This window comes from Mus pahari, chromosome 3 (assembly GCF_900095145.1).
Source record: "Mus pahari chromosome 3, PAHARI_EIJ_v1.1, whole genome shotgun sequence".
NCBI lineage: Eukaryota > Metazoa > Chordata > Mammalia > Rodentia > Muridae > Mus > Mus pahari.
The window spans coordinates 163812837-163833181 of NC_034592.1; the positions used below are offsets into that span (position 1 = coordinate 163812837).

The 20345-nt window shown below is 40.6% G+C and overlaps 1 protein-coding gene across 4 annotated transcripts in view; it reads left to right on the forward strand.

Annotated features, from left to right (window-relative positions):
- Dnajc5 (DnaJ heat shock protein family (Hsp40) member C5) overlaps positions 1 to 20345 on the forward strand; it is a 34086-nt gene that overhangs the window by 7761 nt on the left and 5980 nt on the right. For all 4 annotated transcript variants that reach the window (XR_002380374.2, XR_003843448.1, XM_029536159.1 and 1 more), the window contains one exon: positions 20088 to 20205. Coding sequence is in view for 2 of the 4 variants with exons in the window: in XM_029536159.1 (XP_029392019.1) it covers positions 20099 to 20205 (107 nt within the window). In the remaining 2 variants the exon portion in view is untranslated. The remainder of the gene's footprint in view (positions 1 to 20087; positions 20206 to 20345) is intronic.

A 20345-nucleotide genomic window follows, 5' to 3' on the forward strand; every position in this document is an offset into this window, starting at 1 on the left:
TTCTGAGTTCAAGGCCAGCCTGGTCTACAAAGTGAGTTCCAGGACAGCCAGAGCTATACAGAGAAACCCTGTCTCAAAAACAAACAAAACAAAACAAAAAAACAAAGCCAGACTGGGCTGGATAGTGATCCTGACTAAAAAACATTAGTTATACAATAGAGGACATGTATTGTGTAAAGTGCAGAGTTGAAACTGGCTCTAAATATGGTATTAGGGTCTGTTTCCCTTTCTCTTGATCTTCTTGCTTGATGTGTTGACTTTGCTTTCAAACTGGTAGCAAGATATAAGTCACATATTCAGCATCACATCATGATAGCAAACTCCCTGGTAAAAAGAGTCACTTTCTCATTCTCAGACTCGTCAGGCTGATCCTTTCTCAGAGAACATAAGAATCATGGATACTCAAAAGCAGTTATGTCACTAGAAAACCTACCATACCATGAGTGATAACTCATGAAAGTTGCACCCATGGTGCTCCCTGCACAACTTGCAGTCAACTCCTCACTAGATTGTTTTCAAAGTAAAAAACATGCAATCTTTCATGAATGTCATTAAAAATTAAATACCTGTTATACTTAAAGAAAGTACTGTGAAAACCACCTGTAGATGTCAAGACTTAATTAAAATAACATGATTAAATATTCGAGGCTTCATTACACTAATGATACAATAGACAAGAAAATGTGGTTATATCTATAGTATATAACATTTTCAGCTAGCTGGAATTATGAAATAATGCTATACCAGCACTGCTCTATTTTTGTTAATTCCTTATAATATATGAAACATGTTAATAGTACAATAATATGAATCTCACATAAGTTTTTTTTTTTTTTTTTTTGGCTTTGAGACAGAGATTCTGTGTAGAACTTGCTGTGTAGACCAGGAAGGCCTAGAGCTCACAGAGAATAGTCTCTGCCTCTTGAGTCCTGGGATTAAAAGCCTGTACCACCACCACCCAAATTTTAGTATTAATTTGACAGTGTTTCTCTATGTTTTAACATAGAGAGAACACTTTATTTGTTTTTGTTTTGTTTTTTTGTTTGTTTTTGAGATATATGTATGTAGTCTGAGTTGTTTTGGACCTCACTATGTAAATGTAGACTGCGCTGTAATTTTATTTTATTTTATTTTGTTTTTTTCCGAGACAGGGTTTCTCTGTATAACCCTGGCTGTCCTGGAACTCATTTGTAGACCAGGCTGGCCTTGAACTCAGAAATCCGCCTGCCTCTGCCTCCCAAGTGCTGGGATTAAAGGCGTGTGCCACCACTGCCAGGCTAATTTTATTCTTTTAATTAAAATGTAACTACATCATTTTTTTCCTTTTTATTTCCTTCAGTCTCTCCCACACCGGTACCTTACTCCCTCTTGAATTTATGGCCTCTTTCTCTTTGTTACTGTTACACACACATACAAAAAATATAACTACAACTTGCACAGTCTGTTCAGGTTACTTGTTAGATATAGGATTTCAGGGCTGACAACTTAGTATCAGATAACCACTTACGGGGCTCATCCCTGGGAAAGATTATTTCTCCCTTTCTCAGCATTCCTTAGTTGTTTTATAGTTTGTTTGTTTTTTTTTTAATCTGGGGATGGGCCCCATGAGATCTCCTTCCTCTTGGTGTTGTTAAGGCTGAGTTATTGTTGAGGTATCAGGTGAAGAAGGTGGATCCTCTGTCATTTCTAGGAGATAAACTCAAACGACAGATTTCGTGTCTTATGGTTCTTATGATCTTTCCGCTCCCTTTCCTAGGATGTTTCTTGTATCTTAGGCGCAGGAGTGGGTTGTAGGTGTATCAGCGGGGCTGGAAACCCCATCTTTAGTTAGTTGTTCTTTGCACTTTGACCAGTTGTGAGTTTGTTGTTTGTGTTTGTTTTTATTTTCTCTAATGGTCTTTGTTGTAAAGAGAAGTTTAATGCCACTTTCTGAGACAGGGTCTATTATACCCCACACTGGCTTTGGTTTCTCAGTGTTGTTACCTGTTACTTCCATGACTGGGATTACAAGTGTGTCTTAGTTAGGTTTCTGTTGCTGTAAAAAGACAACTCTTAAAAAGGAAAACATTTAATTGGGGCTAGCTTACAGTTTCAGAGGTTTAGTCCATTATCATCGTGGCAGAATAATACATTTCTAAGTATCTTTTTGAAATGTTCTAAGGACTACCTGAGGAATTTTAAAATTAGAGAGCAATAAAAAGGTTTAATTCAAAATTTTGATTTTTGAGACTGGATATGTGACACATGCCCACAACTCACCCATCCAAGAGGCCAAGGTGGAAGATTTGAGTGTTTGAGGGATTTGAGGCCTCCAGCTATGTTCTATTTAATCTTGGATGCAGTTCAATTAAAAAAAAAAATCACTTAAGTAAACAACCTCAAAACACAAATTTGTGTTGCTCGATTTAGAGAGGGAACTCACCCATAATCGTATTTGCTTTTAGCCATGGACATAGTGCTTTTGGTCAGTACCTTCACTTGACTCTGAGACTGGAGGTTTGAGGACTGTCCTCTTGGGACCCACTCCTTACACTAGACTATTGAAATAAAACCATAGACAAACTAGGTTGAGTAGATTTTGATCAAAGAGGTGATTATGAATGGGCAGCATTCTGAATCAGTAAAAGTTCAGAGAGCTCCACCTGGCAACTTTTTAAGTGGTTACACAGAAACAGCTTAATTGGTTAAATCTCAATTACAGCATGTCTGTTTGGAATATGGCGTGTTGTAATGCCACATTGAAATTTGGCACATCTTTTCAGTTTATCATGGCTTTTGTTGTTATACCTGATTCTAGCTTACATGCTGGATGGGATGTGATCACTTGATTTCTGACAGTAGTTGCAAGGAGTCAGGCATGTTCATTTGCTTCTTTGGAAAAAGAAGGTAGAATATCCTCAGGTGGAATATACTGGGTAGCTAAGTATCCAACATGAGTTTCTCTGAAGAGCCAGCCTCAGGGTAGGACATAAGGGCAGAACTGATGTCACTTCTATAAGTTTTATGTCAGAATGCAGTCCATTAAAACACTCTGTGTCATCTATGGTATTTTATGAATCCTGTACCCTCTTGCTTTTCATTACTCAAGGTGTGTCTTAACCTTTCTTTTGTATTTTAATGTGGCATTTCCAGCATCCCAAAATGAATAAGATAAAGGAAGGCAGCATTTGCACTGCTCTGAACATGTGTTTCAGAATTTTTAAATAGATGTAGTAGTCTACACTGTTCTAATAGAATTTTTGGTTTGTTATGTTGTTGTCATGGTTTGAATATGCTTTGCCCAGGAAATGGTGTGTGGCCTTGTTGGAATAGATGTGTCACTGGGTGTGGGCTCTTAGACCCTCACCCTAGATGTGGAAATCAGTCTTCCACTAGCAGCCGTTAGATGAAAATATAGAACTCTGAGCTCCTCCTGTACTATGCCTGCCTGGATGCTGCCATGTTCCTGCCTTGATGATAATGGACTGAAACTCTGAACCTGTAAGCTAGCCCCAATTTAATGTTGTCCTTATAAGAGTTTCCTTGGTCATGGTGTCTGTTCACATCAGCAAAACCCTAAGACAGAAGTTGGTACCAGGAGTAGGGTATTGCTGTTATATGCCTGACCATGCTATTGTTTTGAACAATGTGGATTTTGGATTTGGAAAGCATTGGAATGTTTTAAATGGGGCTTGATGGGCTATTCTAGTAGGAATATGGAAGACTTTGTTGCTGAGAGTAATTTGAACTGTGCAGACCTGGCTTAAGAGGTTTCAGAGGGCCCGGTGGTGGTGGCAGCGCATGCCTTTAATCCCAGCTCTTGGGAGGCAGAGACAGGCGGATTTCTGAGTTCCAGGTCAGCCTGGTCTACAAAGTGAGTTCCAGGACAGCCAGGGCTATACAGAGAAACCCTGTCCTCAAAAAAAAAAAAAAAAAAAGAGGTTTCAGAGGATAAGAATTTCCGTATGAGGTGTAGAGACTCTTTTTGTGGTATTATGGTGAAGAGTGTGGCTGCTTTTTGCCCTTGTCTGAAGAGTCTACCTGAGACTAACGTAAAGAGATTCGTGCTAATTGCATTGACAAAGGAAGTCTCAAAAAAGCCCAGCAGGAACTTTGTTCTCTGGTTAGGTCTCATGAAGAGCATAGCAATCTTAGAAAGGAAAAATGAAAAATATATTGTTAAGTATTAAAGGGGCACCAGGAAGTGAAATGGAGCTGAATCCTGTGTTCTAGGAGATTAAGGGAGTGGGACTTTGGGGTAAGATCCTATCCAGCTAAATTTAGATCCAGGGTTGGTGGTATACACCTTTAATCCCAGGAGACAGGCATCCATATCTCTTTAGTTCAAGATCCAGGACAGCCAAGCTTAGGCAGTGAAGGAGTTGGAAAACAGAAAGCTAGTGACAGTGTAATAGAACAAGTGGGCCATGTTCCAAATCCTGCAAGCATAAGAACTCAGCTTGGCCATGTGGTTCTGGCTTTAGAGTCCAGAATAGAAGGGATTATTGGGACAATTGATGCTGGTTGGCTGGAACTGAGAAAGTATTGGTGATTAAAAAGAGACTAGAATCACCGAGGTGAAATCTGAGAGCAGAAAGAAGCTGTGTTCCAGAGATAGACAGAGATAGCATGTACCTCATGCTGCAGCTGTACTTAGTAGAGTAAGAGTCACCCAGTGGGTACTGGTTTTGAAGACATGAGGGGTCATGAAGAGCAGCTGAGGCTTGGCACTGTGAGAGGCCATGGAAGGCCATTGGTGAAGGTGCAGCCTCAGTTGTAGTTGATGGCCTAGGACTGAGGGTTCATGTAAAGGATTTGGGGCTTGGCACCATGAAGAGAGCCTGTGTCAGGCTATTGGTGTAGTGTAGTTGCAGTGGAAGACCCCAATGTATTGGAGATGCCAGTGCTATTTGATGATCACCATGAACAACAACAGCAGTGGAGTGGAGTCAACCTGAGCTTAGAGTCCTACAGAGGGGCAGCGCTGGAGATGTGACACCAGCCCTTTGGAGGAGCCCAGAAGATCATATGTGGATCCCAGATATTGAAACAAGAAGCTGTAATATTGAAGTTGCCTTGGAGACCCCAAGATTTTCTAAATGCCAAAGCCATAGGATATCTCCTGAGGAATGCTGCTAACAGAGTGGAACCAGCCCAGGAAAAGAAGTTTTTGCAGTCGACAAAGATGAAAAAGGAGTTGGAGATATGAAAACTGCTTTGACATCAGACTCAGAGATGGAGAGTTTGGAGTTTGCCCAGCTGGTTTCCTGTCTTGATTCAGGGATTACAATTAAGTAATTGAATGGATCTCAGAGGAGACTTTGAACTTTGGAGTTTTAACATTGTTGATACTGCTATAGACTATGGGGTCTTTGGAAATTGGACTACATGTACTTTTTAAATTATGCTATGGCTAGATATGGCCCCCATAAACTCATGTGTTTGAACAAGCTTATGGGGGGGTCAGGGAGTGGAATGTCATGGTTTGAATATGCTTTGCCCAGGGAGTGGCACTATTTGGACATATGGCCTTGTTGGAATGGGTATGTCACTGTGGGCATGGGCTTTAAGACCCTCATCCTAGATTCCTGAAAGTCAGTCTTCTACTAGCAACCTTCAGATGAAAATGTTGAACTCTCAGCTTCTCCTGTACTGTGCCTGCCTGGATGTTGCTATGTTCCCGCCTTGTTGATAATGGACTGAATCTCTAAACCTGTAAGCTAGCCCCAACTAAGTGCTGTCCTTTTAAGAGTCTCCTTGGTCATGGTGTCTGTTCACAGCTGTAAAATCCTAACTAAGACAATTGTCTTGTACTTTGAGACAGAGTTTTGCTAAGTAGCCTAGGTTGACATTGATCTTGGGATTCTACTCAGCCTTAGCATCCCTTCAGGTGCTGAGATTACAGTGTATACTACCACCCTAACAAACATAAGTATTTTTATAAGTGTGTATGTTATTTGTAATTAAAGATTTGAATGTTGTATATCTTAGTTTTGTTTCCTGTTGCTGTGGTAAAATATCCTAGCAAGAACAACTTAAGGGAGAAGGGGTTTATTATTTAGCTCACAATTCAAGGTTGTAGTCCACATTTTTCAGAAATCGTGGTGGCAGGAACTTGAAGCAGCTAATCATGTACACTGTCAAGAGTAGAGCACACGGATTAACGCATGCTTGTACTCAGCTCACTTTTCTTTTATATAGCCCAGATCCCATTCCCTTAGAGAATGATTCTTGTCTTCATATAGTCAGATAGGTTCCTGGTTGTTTTGTGACCAAGAAGAAAGGCTTACTATTACTTGAAAGGTCGTGGTTTTACTGTGTCCTTAGTTATTGGCTACCTCATACCCTTAATTGGAAGCTGATTTTCAGATACTACAGCATGAATTTTAGTTAAAGATTCCCTCAGAAAACTAGGAATAACAACATCATTGTGTTTCATTTTTAGTAATTCATTTTCAGCATTTTCTTTTACTGTGAGCCAAATGTGCGTAAGCCAGAGAATAGTAACCTGCCTGTCTCCTCACTGCTACGTTCACAGTAGGGTTTGCAGCTTGTCCCCTATGCCTGCATCACCATCACACTTGTGTTGTTTGTTGCTCCTTTCCTTTGTATCTTTATGTGAAATCACCTTGTTTATTTAGTCCATCAACATGTATGTGCTCTCTCTTCCTCTATGTGATAATTAATATTGATTATCAGCTGGATAGGTTCGAGAGTCATTTAGGAGACAGATCTCTGGGCAGATATGTAAAGGAATAGTTTTTAGGTTGGGTTAATTAAGGTGGGAAGACCCACCCTAAGAGTAAACCAGTACCATTTAATGGGCTAGAGTCCCAGACTTAGTAAAAAGAAGAAAGCAAGCTGAGCACCAAGTATCAGCCTTTTTGTTCTCTGCTTTCCTTTTTTTTTTTTTAAACAGGCTATTGCGATATTTTTTTTTATTATTAAGGTCTATAAAGCATCCAGAGAGATAAATATGTGGTCTCCGTGAAGGACTCTTTCAGCACTGTCCCTTCACATCCCCCGAGGCCATGCCTCAGTTTCCTTGTCTTCATTGCACACTGCAGAGTTCAGGACAGTGCCTCACCCTCTATCTTCTCATTTATGAATCAATCCACTACTCAGAGGGAATGTATTTTTTTCTGTTCCACAAAGAGAACTTTTTTGTTCACCATTGGATAATAGTGCAGAAGGGTCAGCTTCTCTTGGAGTCGGCTTCTCTTGTGGTTGAAGGAGAAACCTGTCCCGGCTTGGCTCACCAGTTTCACCAGAATAGGTTTTGTTTTTTTGTTTGTTTTTTTGTTTGTTTTGTTTTGTTTTGAGGCAGGGTTTCTCTGTATAGCCCTCCCTGGCTGTCCTGGAACTCACTTTGTAGACCAGGCTAGCCTCAAACTCAGAAATCCGCCTGTCTCTGCCTCCCAAGTACTGGGATTAAAGGCGCGTGCCACCACCGCCCGCCTACCAGAATAGTTTTTGACTTGCTCTTTGCAAAAGACAGCGGAAAGCAGCATGGTGTCTGTCCCCCTATTCTCATGCAGACCGGCTGTTCTCTGCTGACTGTGAATTCAAAGTGACTAGCTAGCTGTTCTTGCTCCTACTAGCATGATTTCAAAGAAAAGGAAAGGAAAGGAAAGGAAAGGAAAGGAAAGGAAAGGAAAGGAAAGGAAAGGAAAGGAAAGGAAAGGAAAGGAAAGGAAAGGAAAGGAAAGGANAGGAAAGGAAAGGAAAGGAAAGGAAAGGAAAGGAAAAAGGAAAGGAAAGGAAAGGAAAGGAAAGGAAAGGAAAGGAAAGAAAAGGAAAGAAAAGGAAAGAAAAGGAAAGAAAAGGAAAGAAAAGGAAAGAAAAGGAAAGAAAAGATAAGATGGACTGTACTCTTAAACTGTGAATCAAAATCTCCTTCCATAAATGGCTCTTGTTAGGCATTTTTGTCACAACAAAAAAGTAACATTTTCATCTTTGGCTCTGTTCTCTATCCTTTCCTCCCTAGGTCATTAAAAGCCTTTTATCACAGTTATGCTTCTGTACCAAGGAACCAAACTGGGTCCTCAGCCAGAGCAATTAGGTGTTGAGCCATCTCTTTTGCTAGGTTCAGCTAGCATCTTTCAAGTTACAAGCTCCTGTGCCTGCTCACAGAATAGTATAATAAGAACCTGCTTTGTCCATGTATACACAAAAACCATTTTGAAGGCAGGGGATTCTGTACTTCTTTCTCTTCAGACTGTCCACAACAGAATGCGTTAACTTTGTGATCTGTGTCTTTTCTCTGGGCACTTATCATCCTTTTAAACATGGCTGGTCGGTGACTTTCAGAGGTTCACAGCCTCACCCTAACCCTGGACTAGCTTGAAGTAAGCGAGGGGAAACTAGAAGTGCATCAGCGAAGATTTGAGAGTTGTTTCCTTTTGTTTCCTGTTCTTCTGATACAAGACTTTACTGTGTAGCCCAGGCTGGCCTCCAGCTCTCAATATTCAAGCCTTTCAAGTATTGGGATTTCAGGTAAACTCCTCCAAACTTATAATTGAATTCTCCCAGCCATTAAGGGCTTTCTCCACACTTACTGAAGACTTTACTGTTGATTATTGCTCTTTAGATTTTAATCCTTGAAGGCCCATAACCTAAAACTTTGTGATATGATTCACAGGATTTGCCTCATAGTTGTTTTGCACCCCCTTATAGCCATGAGCTTTTCTATCCCCCCTCTTTTTTCCCGGAATACGGACTCTGAGACTTAATTATTTATGAATAAATGCCTAGGCCATAAGTTTTGGCTTGTTACCTGACTAGCATATAACTTATATAGCCCATTTATTGTATTCTGTCTCCCACATGGCTGGTTACCTCTCTTAAGTTTCATGTTTCCATCTCTTCCAAGTCCAGGGCAAAAATCTCCTGCCCTTGACTCTTGCGGAATCTTATCTTTCTCTGCCGGATGTTTTCTAATCCTGCTAAGCTCATTGGCTATCAGCTTTTTATTGACAGGTAATTCTTACACAGAGTACACAAGAGATTCTCTCTATATCTCCCCCTTTTGGTCAATAAAAGACTTTTTCTCTAACATAATAAACTATATTAATAAGAACAATTATAAAAACTATCAGGTAAGAATTACAGTCTCAGTGTCCAATCCATTTGTGTTTGGCAGCCTTGGAGATAGACATTAGTTTGGTTATACAGTCAAAACTAACTTACAAAAGAAGCCTTACCTGCTCAAACAGAAAGCAGAAAATCATCTTTAGTTGATTCTGCATACCATACATCCCATTATATGTTAATGTAGAAATGTATATTACTTGTTAAAGTTTGTACGTTTACAGACACTAATGAAGTTACAGTGACCCTGACAATATTAATCCTAAAGAATGCTGAGATCTCTTTATTCCAGTATCATGCTTCATCCAACCTCAGACTACCAGAGTAGCTGTTTCATCATAATTTGCCTCCAGCACAGCTCTAAAGCTGCTTAGTCCTGGTGTTCTAGCCTTACAAACTGTTCCAATAAGTACTTCATTTAATCCCTGGATTTTCCCATCACACAGAAACTGGACAACAGATGTTACAGCTAGTTTTCCTAAGATTGGCCAATATCTGAATTTTCTTTGGGCCCCCAAAAGAAGCAACAGCAGGAAACAATTTTAGGAGAATGAAGCCCACATTCCCAAGAGGTGGGATGGGTGGCTTTTGGTGGTTCTTTGAGTGTGGATGTTTGTAGTCATTTAAAGGAGATTGGTTAAGTCCTTAATGGTCTTGGTCAGGGAAAAAAACAAAGGGAGGTTAGATTCAGGATTTTTTTTTCTATATTCTTTTTTTCTGTCTTATCTAGTGTTGGGGGAAGGGAATGAAAAGGAAAATAGAGGTATAGGGATGGTAAGAAAAGAGTAGATTATTGAATTTACTTTTAGACCAAAGAACCTTATTAAGCCAAATATTTTACGTTTAATATGGACTTTGTATATTTATACACATTTAAGGTTATGATAGAAGCAATTTAAGTACAGAATTTTGGACTCACCAAGATAGGATAGATAATGGGTTGACCTTTGCCACACTCCCTGCATGTATCAGAAGGCTGAGGCCTTCCCTTTGAATAATCTCTAAGGGAAAAAAATGTCATTTCTAGGAACACCTTGCTTACAATCCCTTTGAAATCCCTCCTTACTACAATTAAAACATCTGGTGTTTTGGATTTTTTTTTCAAAACCTTTTTGGATCAGATCTAATGAAGTCATATGAATGAGATCCGATATCAACTGTAATTCTAATCCAATAATCTCTTGATGCTGATCTTTCCTTTAATAACCTGATCACCTTTTTGCATTCAGTATTAGCATTTTTGAAAGCTAAAGATTCAGTGCTTTTCTTGCTTGTGGATATGATCCCCTTCTATCTATAGCTGAGGTCAGTCTTCATAAAAAGTCAGTGAATGTTTCTCTTGGTCCTTGCATAATCTGAGTAAGCAGTTCAAGTCCTTTTCCTGTTTCTTCACCCTGTCTCAAGCACTTAAGGCTACCATGTGACATAGTGCCAAGGCTGCTTCCCCATAGATGACTTATGTGTACCTCAGCATATGTTCCTTCACCAAGTAGCTGATCTTGAGAAATATTGATAGCTCTGGCCCTGTTTCTTTGTTCTGTGTCCTTAGCCTCTTATCTCCACCATGAATGCCATTATAATTGTGGGCCAGGTTCTAACATTGCTCTTGGCATACCTTTACAGTCTTTGGGAATAATACTATTTTGAGTCACCTGAGAATTTAATACCTGTTTCAGAAGCAATGGATACATTCTATAATTGGTGGCACCTTCTTTTAATTTTTTCAAATCCAGGACATCTATGGGGTGCCAACTCATATTCTTCTTTAGGGTGGCCACTATCTATTGGCAATTATAGACTACCTGGATAAACAAAGGTTGGTTCTCTCTCTCTCTCTCTCTCTCTCTCTCTCTCTCTCTCTCTCTCTTTGTTTTTTTTTGGGTTTTTTTTTGTTTTTTTTTTTTTTTTGTTTTTTCAAGACAGGATTTCTCTGTATAGCCCTGGCTGTTCTGGAGCTCACTCTGTAGACCAGGCTGGCCTCGAACTCGGAGATCCGCCTGTCTCTGCCTCCCAAGTGCTAGGAATAAAGGCGTGCGCCACCACCGCCCAGCTAAGGTTGGTTTTCTAACAACCTTTGGGTGACTTTCCTGGTTTTCATTATATGATGGTGCAGTAGACTCTGGCCTTATTTTTGTCTCTTACCTTAGTTAATCCCCCCCCTTTATTTATTTATTTATTTATTTATTTATTTATTTATTTATTTATTTATTTGTTGGTTTTTCGAGACAGGGTTTCTCTGTATAGCCCTGGCTGTCCTGGAACTCACTTTGTAGGCCAGGCTGGCCTTGAACTCAGAAATCTGCCTGCCTCTGCCTCCCGAGTGCTGGGATTAAAGGCATGCACCACTGTCTATGAATTTTTATACTCAGTCTCTTACCCTTTTTAGCATTAAAGCGAAATTTTAAACATTTTTTACCTGATCCAAAGTTGGTCTGTGCTTGGATTTCTTCATGTGTTCTCAATCAGTGTCCGGCTTCCACTTCCCATCCTGTGACTAGCCTCATGCCTGCCCTTCCTCTCACCAGTAAGAGGCATTTCCACCCATTTCTGTAGCTGGCCCTAGCCAACTCTCACATTTATGGGTTTAACTGGGAGCTGCACCTCACCAAATGCCCAACCCTTCCCCTGCTCTGGGAGGTTGTTGGGCCCATGAGGTGAGGAAACAGGTTCCTCCAGCCAGAGTCTATAGTTGGTTTCCTCTGTCCCCTCAACTCTTTCCAGCAGACTGCTGGCTCCTGGCTCCACCCTTTCATAGGGGCCTTTCGGGGCTGGTCCTGCTCTCTGATGGCTGCTTACTCTGGGAAGGTGGCTCTAGACTGCAGCGTGTTGCTGCTTCTAAGAGCTGAGCCTGAGCAGCTGGGAGCTGGTCTATGCAGCCCCAGCTGCCAGTGTTTCTTTCGCTGCCTTGGGAGCACAAGACTTCCCAGACCCTGTAGTTCTGCTGGTCAAGAAGTCTATGAACTATTTGCTTCAGTTCCCTTTATCTACCCAGCAGTTGGAGGCCTCTATCTCTTAAAGGGGCAAAGCTATGTAATCTGCTCTGTTCCCAGGGGGTGCACCTCTCACCTGGGACCTTTCTAAGCTTGGATTCTGTGCCCCACATATGGTACATCAAATGTATCCATGAGCTTTTCTACCCATCCTCTCCCCAGAGTAACGACTCAAAGACTTAATTATTTATGAATAAATGCCTAGATCATAAGCATTTGGCTCATTCCTTGACTAGCTTGTAACTTTATAGAACCCGTTTATTGTAGTCTATGTTTGCCACTCAACTAGTTACCTCTCATTCAGTTTCATTCATTTGCCTCCTCTGAGTCCAAGGCAAAATCTCCCACCCTTAACTCTGCCAGAATTCCTCTCTTTCTGACAAATGTCCCACCTTCAAATCCTGCCTCATTGGCCATCAGCTTTTTATTGACAGGAAGCACTTCCATTTAGCACGAAAGAGATTCTCTCTGCACGCCCTCTTTGTTTTCCGTGATGGAATTCTTTTATTAAAATATGATTGTTTGCTGAGAGGTGGTGGCACATACCTCTCCAATACTCAGGAGACAGAGGCAGGCACTCTTGAGTTTGAGGGCAGCCAGGGGTACACACAGAAACCTTGTCTTGAAAAAACTAAAAACACAATTGTTCAAGATCCAGCAGTTTGCTTGAGCAGGCAAAAACGCATGGCACCAAGTCTGCTGACCAGAGTTTAGTCCCCAAAACTAAAGAGAGGACTGACTCTCATAAGTTGTCTTCTGACCTTCACAATGCATACTCAAATAAATAAAAATATGTACAATTTTAAAGATTGTTTTAATGATGCATATAAAAGTACGAGAATTTGCCGGGTGGTGGTGGCACACGACTTTAATCCCAACACTTGGGAGGCAGAGGCAGGTGGATTTCAGAGTTCGAGGCCAGCCTGGTCTACAGAGTAAGTTCCAGGATAGCCAGGGCTACACAGAGAAACCCTGTCTCAAAAAAAAAAAAAAACAAAAAAACAAAAAACAAAAAAAAAGAGAGAGAGAGAGAGAGAGAATTTGTGGGGTTTGTTACAAGTTTTTGGAGACAGACTTGTATTTTCAGAGTGTTTTAAGTAAAGGGTAAGGAGGAAAGTAGAGCAAAATAGAGAGCCTCTCATTCAGAAAAACTTCACTTGTGAGGGGGAAGGCAGAGGGGCCTTTGAGGTGCTAGGGAAAGATGGATCATCTGTGTGCACTTCCAGGTTTTGAGATGTCGCTCAGAAATAGGGTTGGCCTCTGTCTCCTACCATGGAACAGTAATAGTTTTGATCTGTAGACCAGGTTGGCCTTTAACTCACAGAGAGACCCACCTGCCTTTGCCTCCTGAGTGCTGGGATTAAAGGAGTGCACCACCACCCCTTACCCCACCCCACCCCAAGACAGGGTTTCTCTGTGTAGCCCTGGCTGTCCTGGAACTCACCCTGTAGACCAGGCTGGCCTTAAACTCAGAAATTGGCCTGCCTCTGCCTCCCAGAGTGCTGGGATTACAGGTGTGCCGCCACTACCAAGCTCTCTTTTTTTTCACCCATTTTTAAAAAACAATATTTACTGTAAGTAGAATGATCAAAGGATGAGTCTGTAATTAAGTGGCTCCCCACTCACTCCCAAATTACGTTTATCCTCACTCTAGGTGGTTTAATTCATTCTTTCTCCTTCTAGAGCAGTGGTTCTCAACCTTCCTATTGCTGCAGTCCTTTAATAAACCATAAAAATATTTTTGTTGCTGCTTCATAACAACAGTTTGCTACTGTTATGGATTGTAATGTAAATATCTGTTTTCTGATAGTCTTGGGTGAGCCCAAAGTGTTGACTCCCAAAAAGTTGGGGCCCACAGGTTGAGAGCGGCTGTTTTAGAGGATTTCTTGAAGAAAAACTAAGGGGAAGGGCATCGTTGATAAATTTAAGAAAGTTTAAGAATTTCTCTTTTCAGGCTAGAGAGATTTGAGTTCAGTTCCCAGCAACCACATGGTGGTTTACAACCATCTGTAATGGGATCAGATGCCCTCTTCTGGTGTGTCTGGACAGCTACAGTGTACTCATATATACATAAAATAAATAATTCTTTTTTTTGTTTTGTTTTTAATGGTTGTGCTTTCTCCTTCCCTCCCTCCCTCCCTTCCTTCTACAGGATATCACTGTATGTCCTTTGCTAGCCTGGAACTCATAAAGATATTTTGCTTCTGCCTCTCCAGTGCTGGGATTATAAAGGTTTGAGACACAGTGCCTTGCTTAATTAATTAATTAAAAAGGTTTTATAATATAGCTGTTGTATAGCAAAGTTGCTGTGATTAACGTTGCTGTACCGTATCATTGAAATGATAAAGATGGTAAGTCTGCTATTTTTATCTTGGAATTTAGATTTTGAAATTAAGGCGGTACCTTGATGCACACCTGTGAGGGGTTAGTTAGCTTCTGGGCATGCCTGTGAGAGATGATACTGATTAGTTTACTTGAGTGAGGTGCCATTGTCTAGGCTGGGAAACTATCTTCTACCTTAAAAAGGAGAAAGTGAGCTGAGCATAGATACTCATGGCTCCCTGCTTGTCTGCATTTGTAGTATGAATAGCTGCCTCGGGCACCTACTGCTGTGACTTTCCTGAAATGGGCTGTAGCCATGAACTATCAGCCCTAATAAACCTTCATCCATAAAAATCTGCAGTTTCTTATCTGTGTATCCCTGGCTGGCTTGATGTCGCTGCCCTTGAATTCACAGAGATACACCTGCCTGTTTCCGTACTGGACCATTATTTTCAACCAAGTTTTGTTGGCCTTATTTTCTCTTTTACTCCGGTTATGTTAATAAACTCCAGTTGGGTTTTCACACTGATTATCATCTACAGAATCTGGAGGCCGTGTTTGTTTCTTTAGTTGCTCTGTGACCTGCATCCTACTGTGAAGCGAAGTCTGTTAAGTTTCATATGTCCAACTTGTATTTGTAGCATTTCCATGTAGTTATATATTTTTTTGTAGTTTTTGTCGTTGAGAATTTTCATTCACTGTGAGTATAGTATCCTTACATCACTCCCGTTTCTGTAATGATTTGTGGTATTGAAGCTTTGACCCTGTGAAGTATGTTTTCCTGCTGCTGCAGGTGGGTCGGTTCTTGTCAGCCTCCTGCTTCCTGGAGCAGGTTCAGATGCTTTGCTCTCAGTCTGCTCTGTCTTCTGGTCTTGATATTTTTCCTCGTTTTCTTGAAGTACTTCCTCAGATGATGGTTTTATATGGGACAAACTTTTCTCCAACTCCCGCCATTGCCTGACACTTGGTTAGTAATAGAATTCTAGGTTCAATTTATTCCCCTCAGAATTTAGGACCTACTCAAAGAGCAGTGATGTGCCAAGGCCCAGGAGCTGCTAATTACTAAAGCTCCACCATCTGGAAAATGAGGGAATGTGTAGTTATATAAGGTCAAGTCCAGTCCAAGAATCTATGTACCATTATGTTATTACATAAAAATAAGCTGATAAATGTTTATAATTACTACTCATGAACTCAGAAGTGTGCACAAATGCACGTACACAAATAAAAGGTGCTAAATCTATTCAAACTAGATGTAGAGGTGAATACTTTTAACCCGGAACTTGGGGAAGTGGAAGAAATTGATCTAAAAAGCAAGTTTCAGGCCATCCAGATTATGTAGTAAGACCGTTTCTTTTCTTTCTTTTTTTTTTTTTTTTTTTTCCGACACAGGGTTTTTCTGTATAGCCCTGGCTGTTCTGGAACTCACTCTGTAGACCAGGCTGGCTTCAAACTCAGAAATCCACCTGCCTCTGCCTCCCAACTGCTGGGATTAAAGGCCTTTGAGATAGGATCTCACTGTGTGTGTAGTCTTGGCTGCCCTGGGACGCCTGCACTGTCTGTCTCATTGATTCTGCCTCTCTCTGCTTCTGCTTCATGAGTGGTGGGATCAGAGGCATGTGCCAGTACACTTGGCTCTTCTTTTTTTTTCTTTTGGTTTTTGATCAAAAAAACCATTGTCTGTACATATTACTGTTGCCTGTGTGTTTTCTTCTTCACTTTTCTTTTCTGAGACAGGGTTTCTCTGTAGCCCTGGTTATTCTGGAACTCGCTCTGTAAACCAGGCTGACCTCAAACTCAGAGGTCTGCCTCCCCAGTGCTGGGGTTAAAGCTGTTCACCACCACCTGGCGTGTTTTCTTATAGTAATAGTATATGCACACACACTTTGCAGAAATATATAGAAACCAAAGGTTGATGTTGGGATGTCTTCTTCAATTGTTTCCCCACCTCATTTTTTGGGAGTTAGTCTCTTATTAGAGATGCTGTTTGGCTAGACTGGCTGCTGGGTTGTGTGCTGCTGAGATAATTTTTATATGGTTGCTGAAGATCTCAATGCAGGCCCTCATGCTGTACAGCATACACTTTACTCATTGAGCCATCTCTCTAGGCCTTCTAGTAGTTTCTTAATTATAGGCTTTATATTTAGGTCTGATATACTTTGAGTTGTTTTTTGTATATGGTGAGAAAATGTGGATTTAAGGATTTTGAAAATAGGGATTCTTCTATATATTGACATCCAGGTTTCCTAGCACGGTTTTCTGAAGACTGCTATCCTTCTGGTATGTTTTTTACGGCTTTGGTGGTTAAACTTCATTGACAGTTTTCTGGATTTAAAATCACAGTGAAAACATACTTCTGGATATATCTTTGAGGGTGTTTGTTGAAAGGTTTAATTTATAGAAGGGAAGGTATACCTAAATATAGTTAAGCACCATAGGCTGGGATCTCAGGCTGAAAGGGCATCAGTGTTTATCAACTGCTTCTTCACTACAGTGTGTGTGGCCAGCCACCTCATGACTTCCTGGTCATAATAGAGTAGCCCCCGAAACTAAGCCAAAATAATCTTTTCTTTTGTCAAAGTCAGTGTGATGTATAAATTTATTTCTGTCCCCTATTTGTTGGTGGTCTCTGTATTGATTTTTATATAAGCCAGTATATTGCTATTTTGGTTACCCTAGCTTTGTGTGTTTTGTTTTGGGTTTTTTGAGACAGTCTCTTTATAGACCAAGCTGGCCTTGAACTGAGGGGGCCTCCTGGTTACTATGCATCACCATCACCTGACTTGTGGTTTGTCTTATTAGACAATGATACCTGTAGGTTTGATCTTTCTATTCAGGTTGCTTTAACAACTCAGGGTTTTCTGTGATTCTTTGCAAATTTAGAATTGCTTTTTTTCTATGATGACTGCTTTTAAGATTGCAGTGTTTCCAGTCAATGAACTTAAGACATTTTTCCATGTTTGTATATATTCTCTTTAGTTTCTTTCATCTGTGTTTTATCATTTTCGTCATAGAGATCATTTACATTCGTGGTTCAGTTTGTTCCTGGGTTGGTTTTTTGTGTGTGTGTGTGTGTGTGTGTGTGTGTGCCCCCCGCCAAGGGATTGAACCCAAGGCTTTGTTGTACTAGGTTTTTTTTAACTACCTTACCAAGTTTGTTATTAATGTATAAAAGTACTACTGATTTTTTTTACTAATGTAGATTTTTGTATCTAATTTTTATGTTTCTCTATATATAATTATGAGCTAGCCAGTGGTGGCACATGCCTTTAATCCCAGCACTCAGACAGATCTCTCAGTTCGAGGCCAGTTTGGTCTACAAGGTGAGTTCCAGGATAGCTAGGGATACAGAGAGAGACCCCGTCTTGAAAAAAATAAAAAAATAAACAAAAAATAAACCCAATAATAATAATAATTCAAAAATAAAATTATTGAAACCAGCTAGATGGCTCAGTGAGCAAAGACATTTGCCAAAGCCTGATGACCTTCTTGATTTTGGTTTTTAGGATCCACATGGAAGAGGGAAAGGACCAATTCTTGATTTAAATCATATCTGCAAACAGGGACAACTTTCACTTTTCCTTTTCTGTTTTATAAACTTTATTTCTTCCACCTATCTAGTTGCTCTGGATAACAGTGTTGAGTAGGAATGTACCTATGTGGTTGTTGTTTAGTTTTGATTGGTTGGTTTTGCAGCACTGAAGATTGAACACATGCTATGCTAATAATAGTGTACCATTAAGCTAAATCCACAACTTTTTAAAATTTTTTATATATGTACATATCTCTGTATAAATATGTGCTCTGTGTGTGTGCGCGCGCGCACGTGTGCAGGTGTCCTGAGAGGCCACCTGGAGTTTAGGCAGCTATTAGCTGTCCAATATGGATGGTAAGAATTATACATGGGTCCTCTGGAAGAGTAGTAAACATTCTTTAACCACTGAGCCATCTTCCTTTAAATTTTATTTATTTATTTAAGCTAGGTGGTGGTGGTACATGTCTTTAATTCCAACACTTAGGAGGCAGAGATAGGCAGGTGGATCTCTTGAGTCTGAGGCCAACCTGGTCTACAAAGGTGGTCCAGCACTACAAGGACTGCACAGGCAAACCCTGTTTCAAAAAAATAGAGTGGGGCTGGTGAGATGGCTCAGTGTGTAAGAGCACCCGACTGCTCTTCCGAAGGTCTGGAGTTCAAATCCCAGCAACCACATGGTGGCTCACAACCATCCGTAACAAGATCTGACGCCCTCTTCTGGAGTGTCTGAGGACAGCTACAGTGTACTCACATATAATAAATAAATAAATCTTTTTTAAAAAAAAAAAACAGTGAATGAATGCATGCATGCATAAATGTTTGCTTTTTGTTTGCTTGTCGTGGGTGAAATGATTCATAATGATACTCTGCTGTACTCATAGATTGGTTCTTTGTCCAGTCATTATCAGACAGAGCTAGCACAGAGACCCACATTATGCGATGAGAAAGTCTGGATCGGAGGTCTCCATTGGGTCCCTTCCTCAGAGATGAAGCATCCCTGAGGAAGAGAGGGAGTAAAGACTGTAGAAGTCAGAGGGGCTGGAAGACACCAGGAGAACAGAGTGGTCTGAATTGGCTAAGTAGAGCTCATAGGCTCACAGACTGAAATAGCAAGCACAGGGCCTGAATGGTTCTGCACCAGGTTGTAGCTGTTAACTTGGTTTCAGAGATTACAGGTAGTCTCAGTTTGGTGCCTCAGAAAAAAATACTTTGAAGGTTACAAATTATGGGTTATACTAAAAGATGGATAAAGTTGGGGCTGGAGAAAAGGCTCAGTAGTTGTTTATACTGCTCTTGCAGAGAGGACCCAAGTTGCATTCACGGCATCCATGTTGGGTGGCTAACGACCATGTGTAACACCAGCTAAAATAAGTGCTTAGTGAAAATAAAAATGCCCAGGTAACTTTTAAACATGTATTCTGGGTTTCAGGGTTTCCTTGGCAGCTGCTGAAGGTCTTCTGAAAAGCTCATGAAATATTTTCATCATGACTGATTTGGGTTTATTGTTGTTGTTGTCCCTTTTTTGTTTTTTGTTTTGTTTTGTTTTTCAAGACAGGGTTTCTCTGCGTAGCCCTGGCTGTCCTGGAACTCACTTTGTAGACCAGGCTGACCTCGAACTCAGAAATCCGCCTGCCTCTGCCTGCCAGAGTGCCGGGATTAAAGGTGTGCACCACCACACCCGGCTCGTCCATATTTTATTATTTCCTTCCATTTCTGTAAGTGTGGGTTTTCTAAAACAGGATTTTTGGGGAAGGGGGAGTGTGGGTAAGAGTAGGGTTAGTCTCTTAACTTCAGATCCTTTTGCCTCAGCCTTCCACATAGCTGGGATTACAGGCATATACTCCCACATCCAGCACAATTTTTTGCTTTTTTTTTTTTTCTTTAAACTTTAACACATCTTCAGTTTTCTGAACCGTTTAAATAGTTGCAACATTTCATACGTATTATAGAGACTAGCCCCCACATACTTATTGTGGAATGGGAAAGGAACACAAACCACAACACACTTGAGCCGCTCAGAGAATAGCTTTTAGGAGCTGCTACTTCTCTTCTACCATATGAGTTTTGGGAGTCGAATTTAACTTGTCTAGCATGACAGCAGTGCCCTTATCTCGTCTCGCAGACCCAGGTTTTGTCATTTTCTCCATATTTTCCTTTATCTTCTCTTGTAGACTAACCTAACATGGCTGACCAGAGGCAGCGCTCACTCTCTACTTCCGGGGAATCACTATACCATGTTCTTGGACTGGACAAGAATGCAACCTCAGATGACATTAAAAAGTCCTATCGGTAAGCAGCCGTGTTAACCTGTAAGAACACAGATCCCCATCTGGATTCTTGTATAATTTAACAAGAACTATGGCATACCTTTTTCTTGACAGACACTTTTTTTTTTTTTTTTTTTTTTTTTTTTTTTTTTTTTTTTTTTA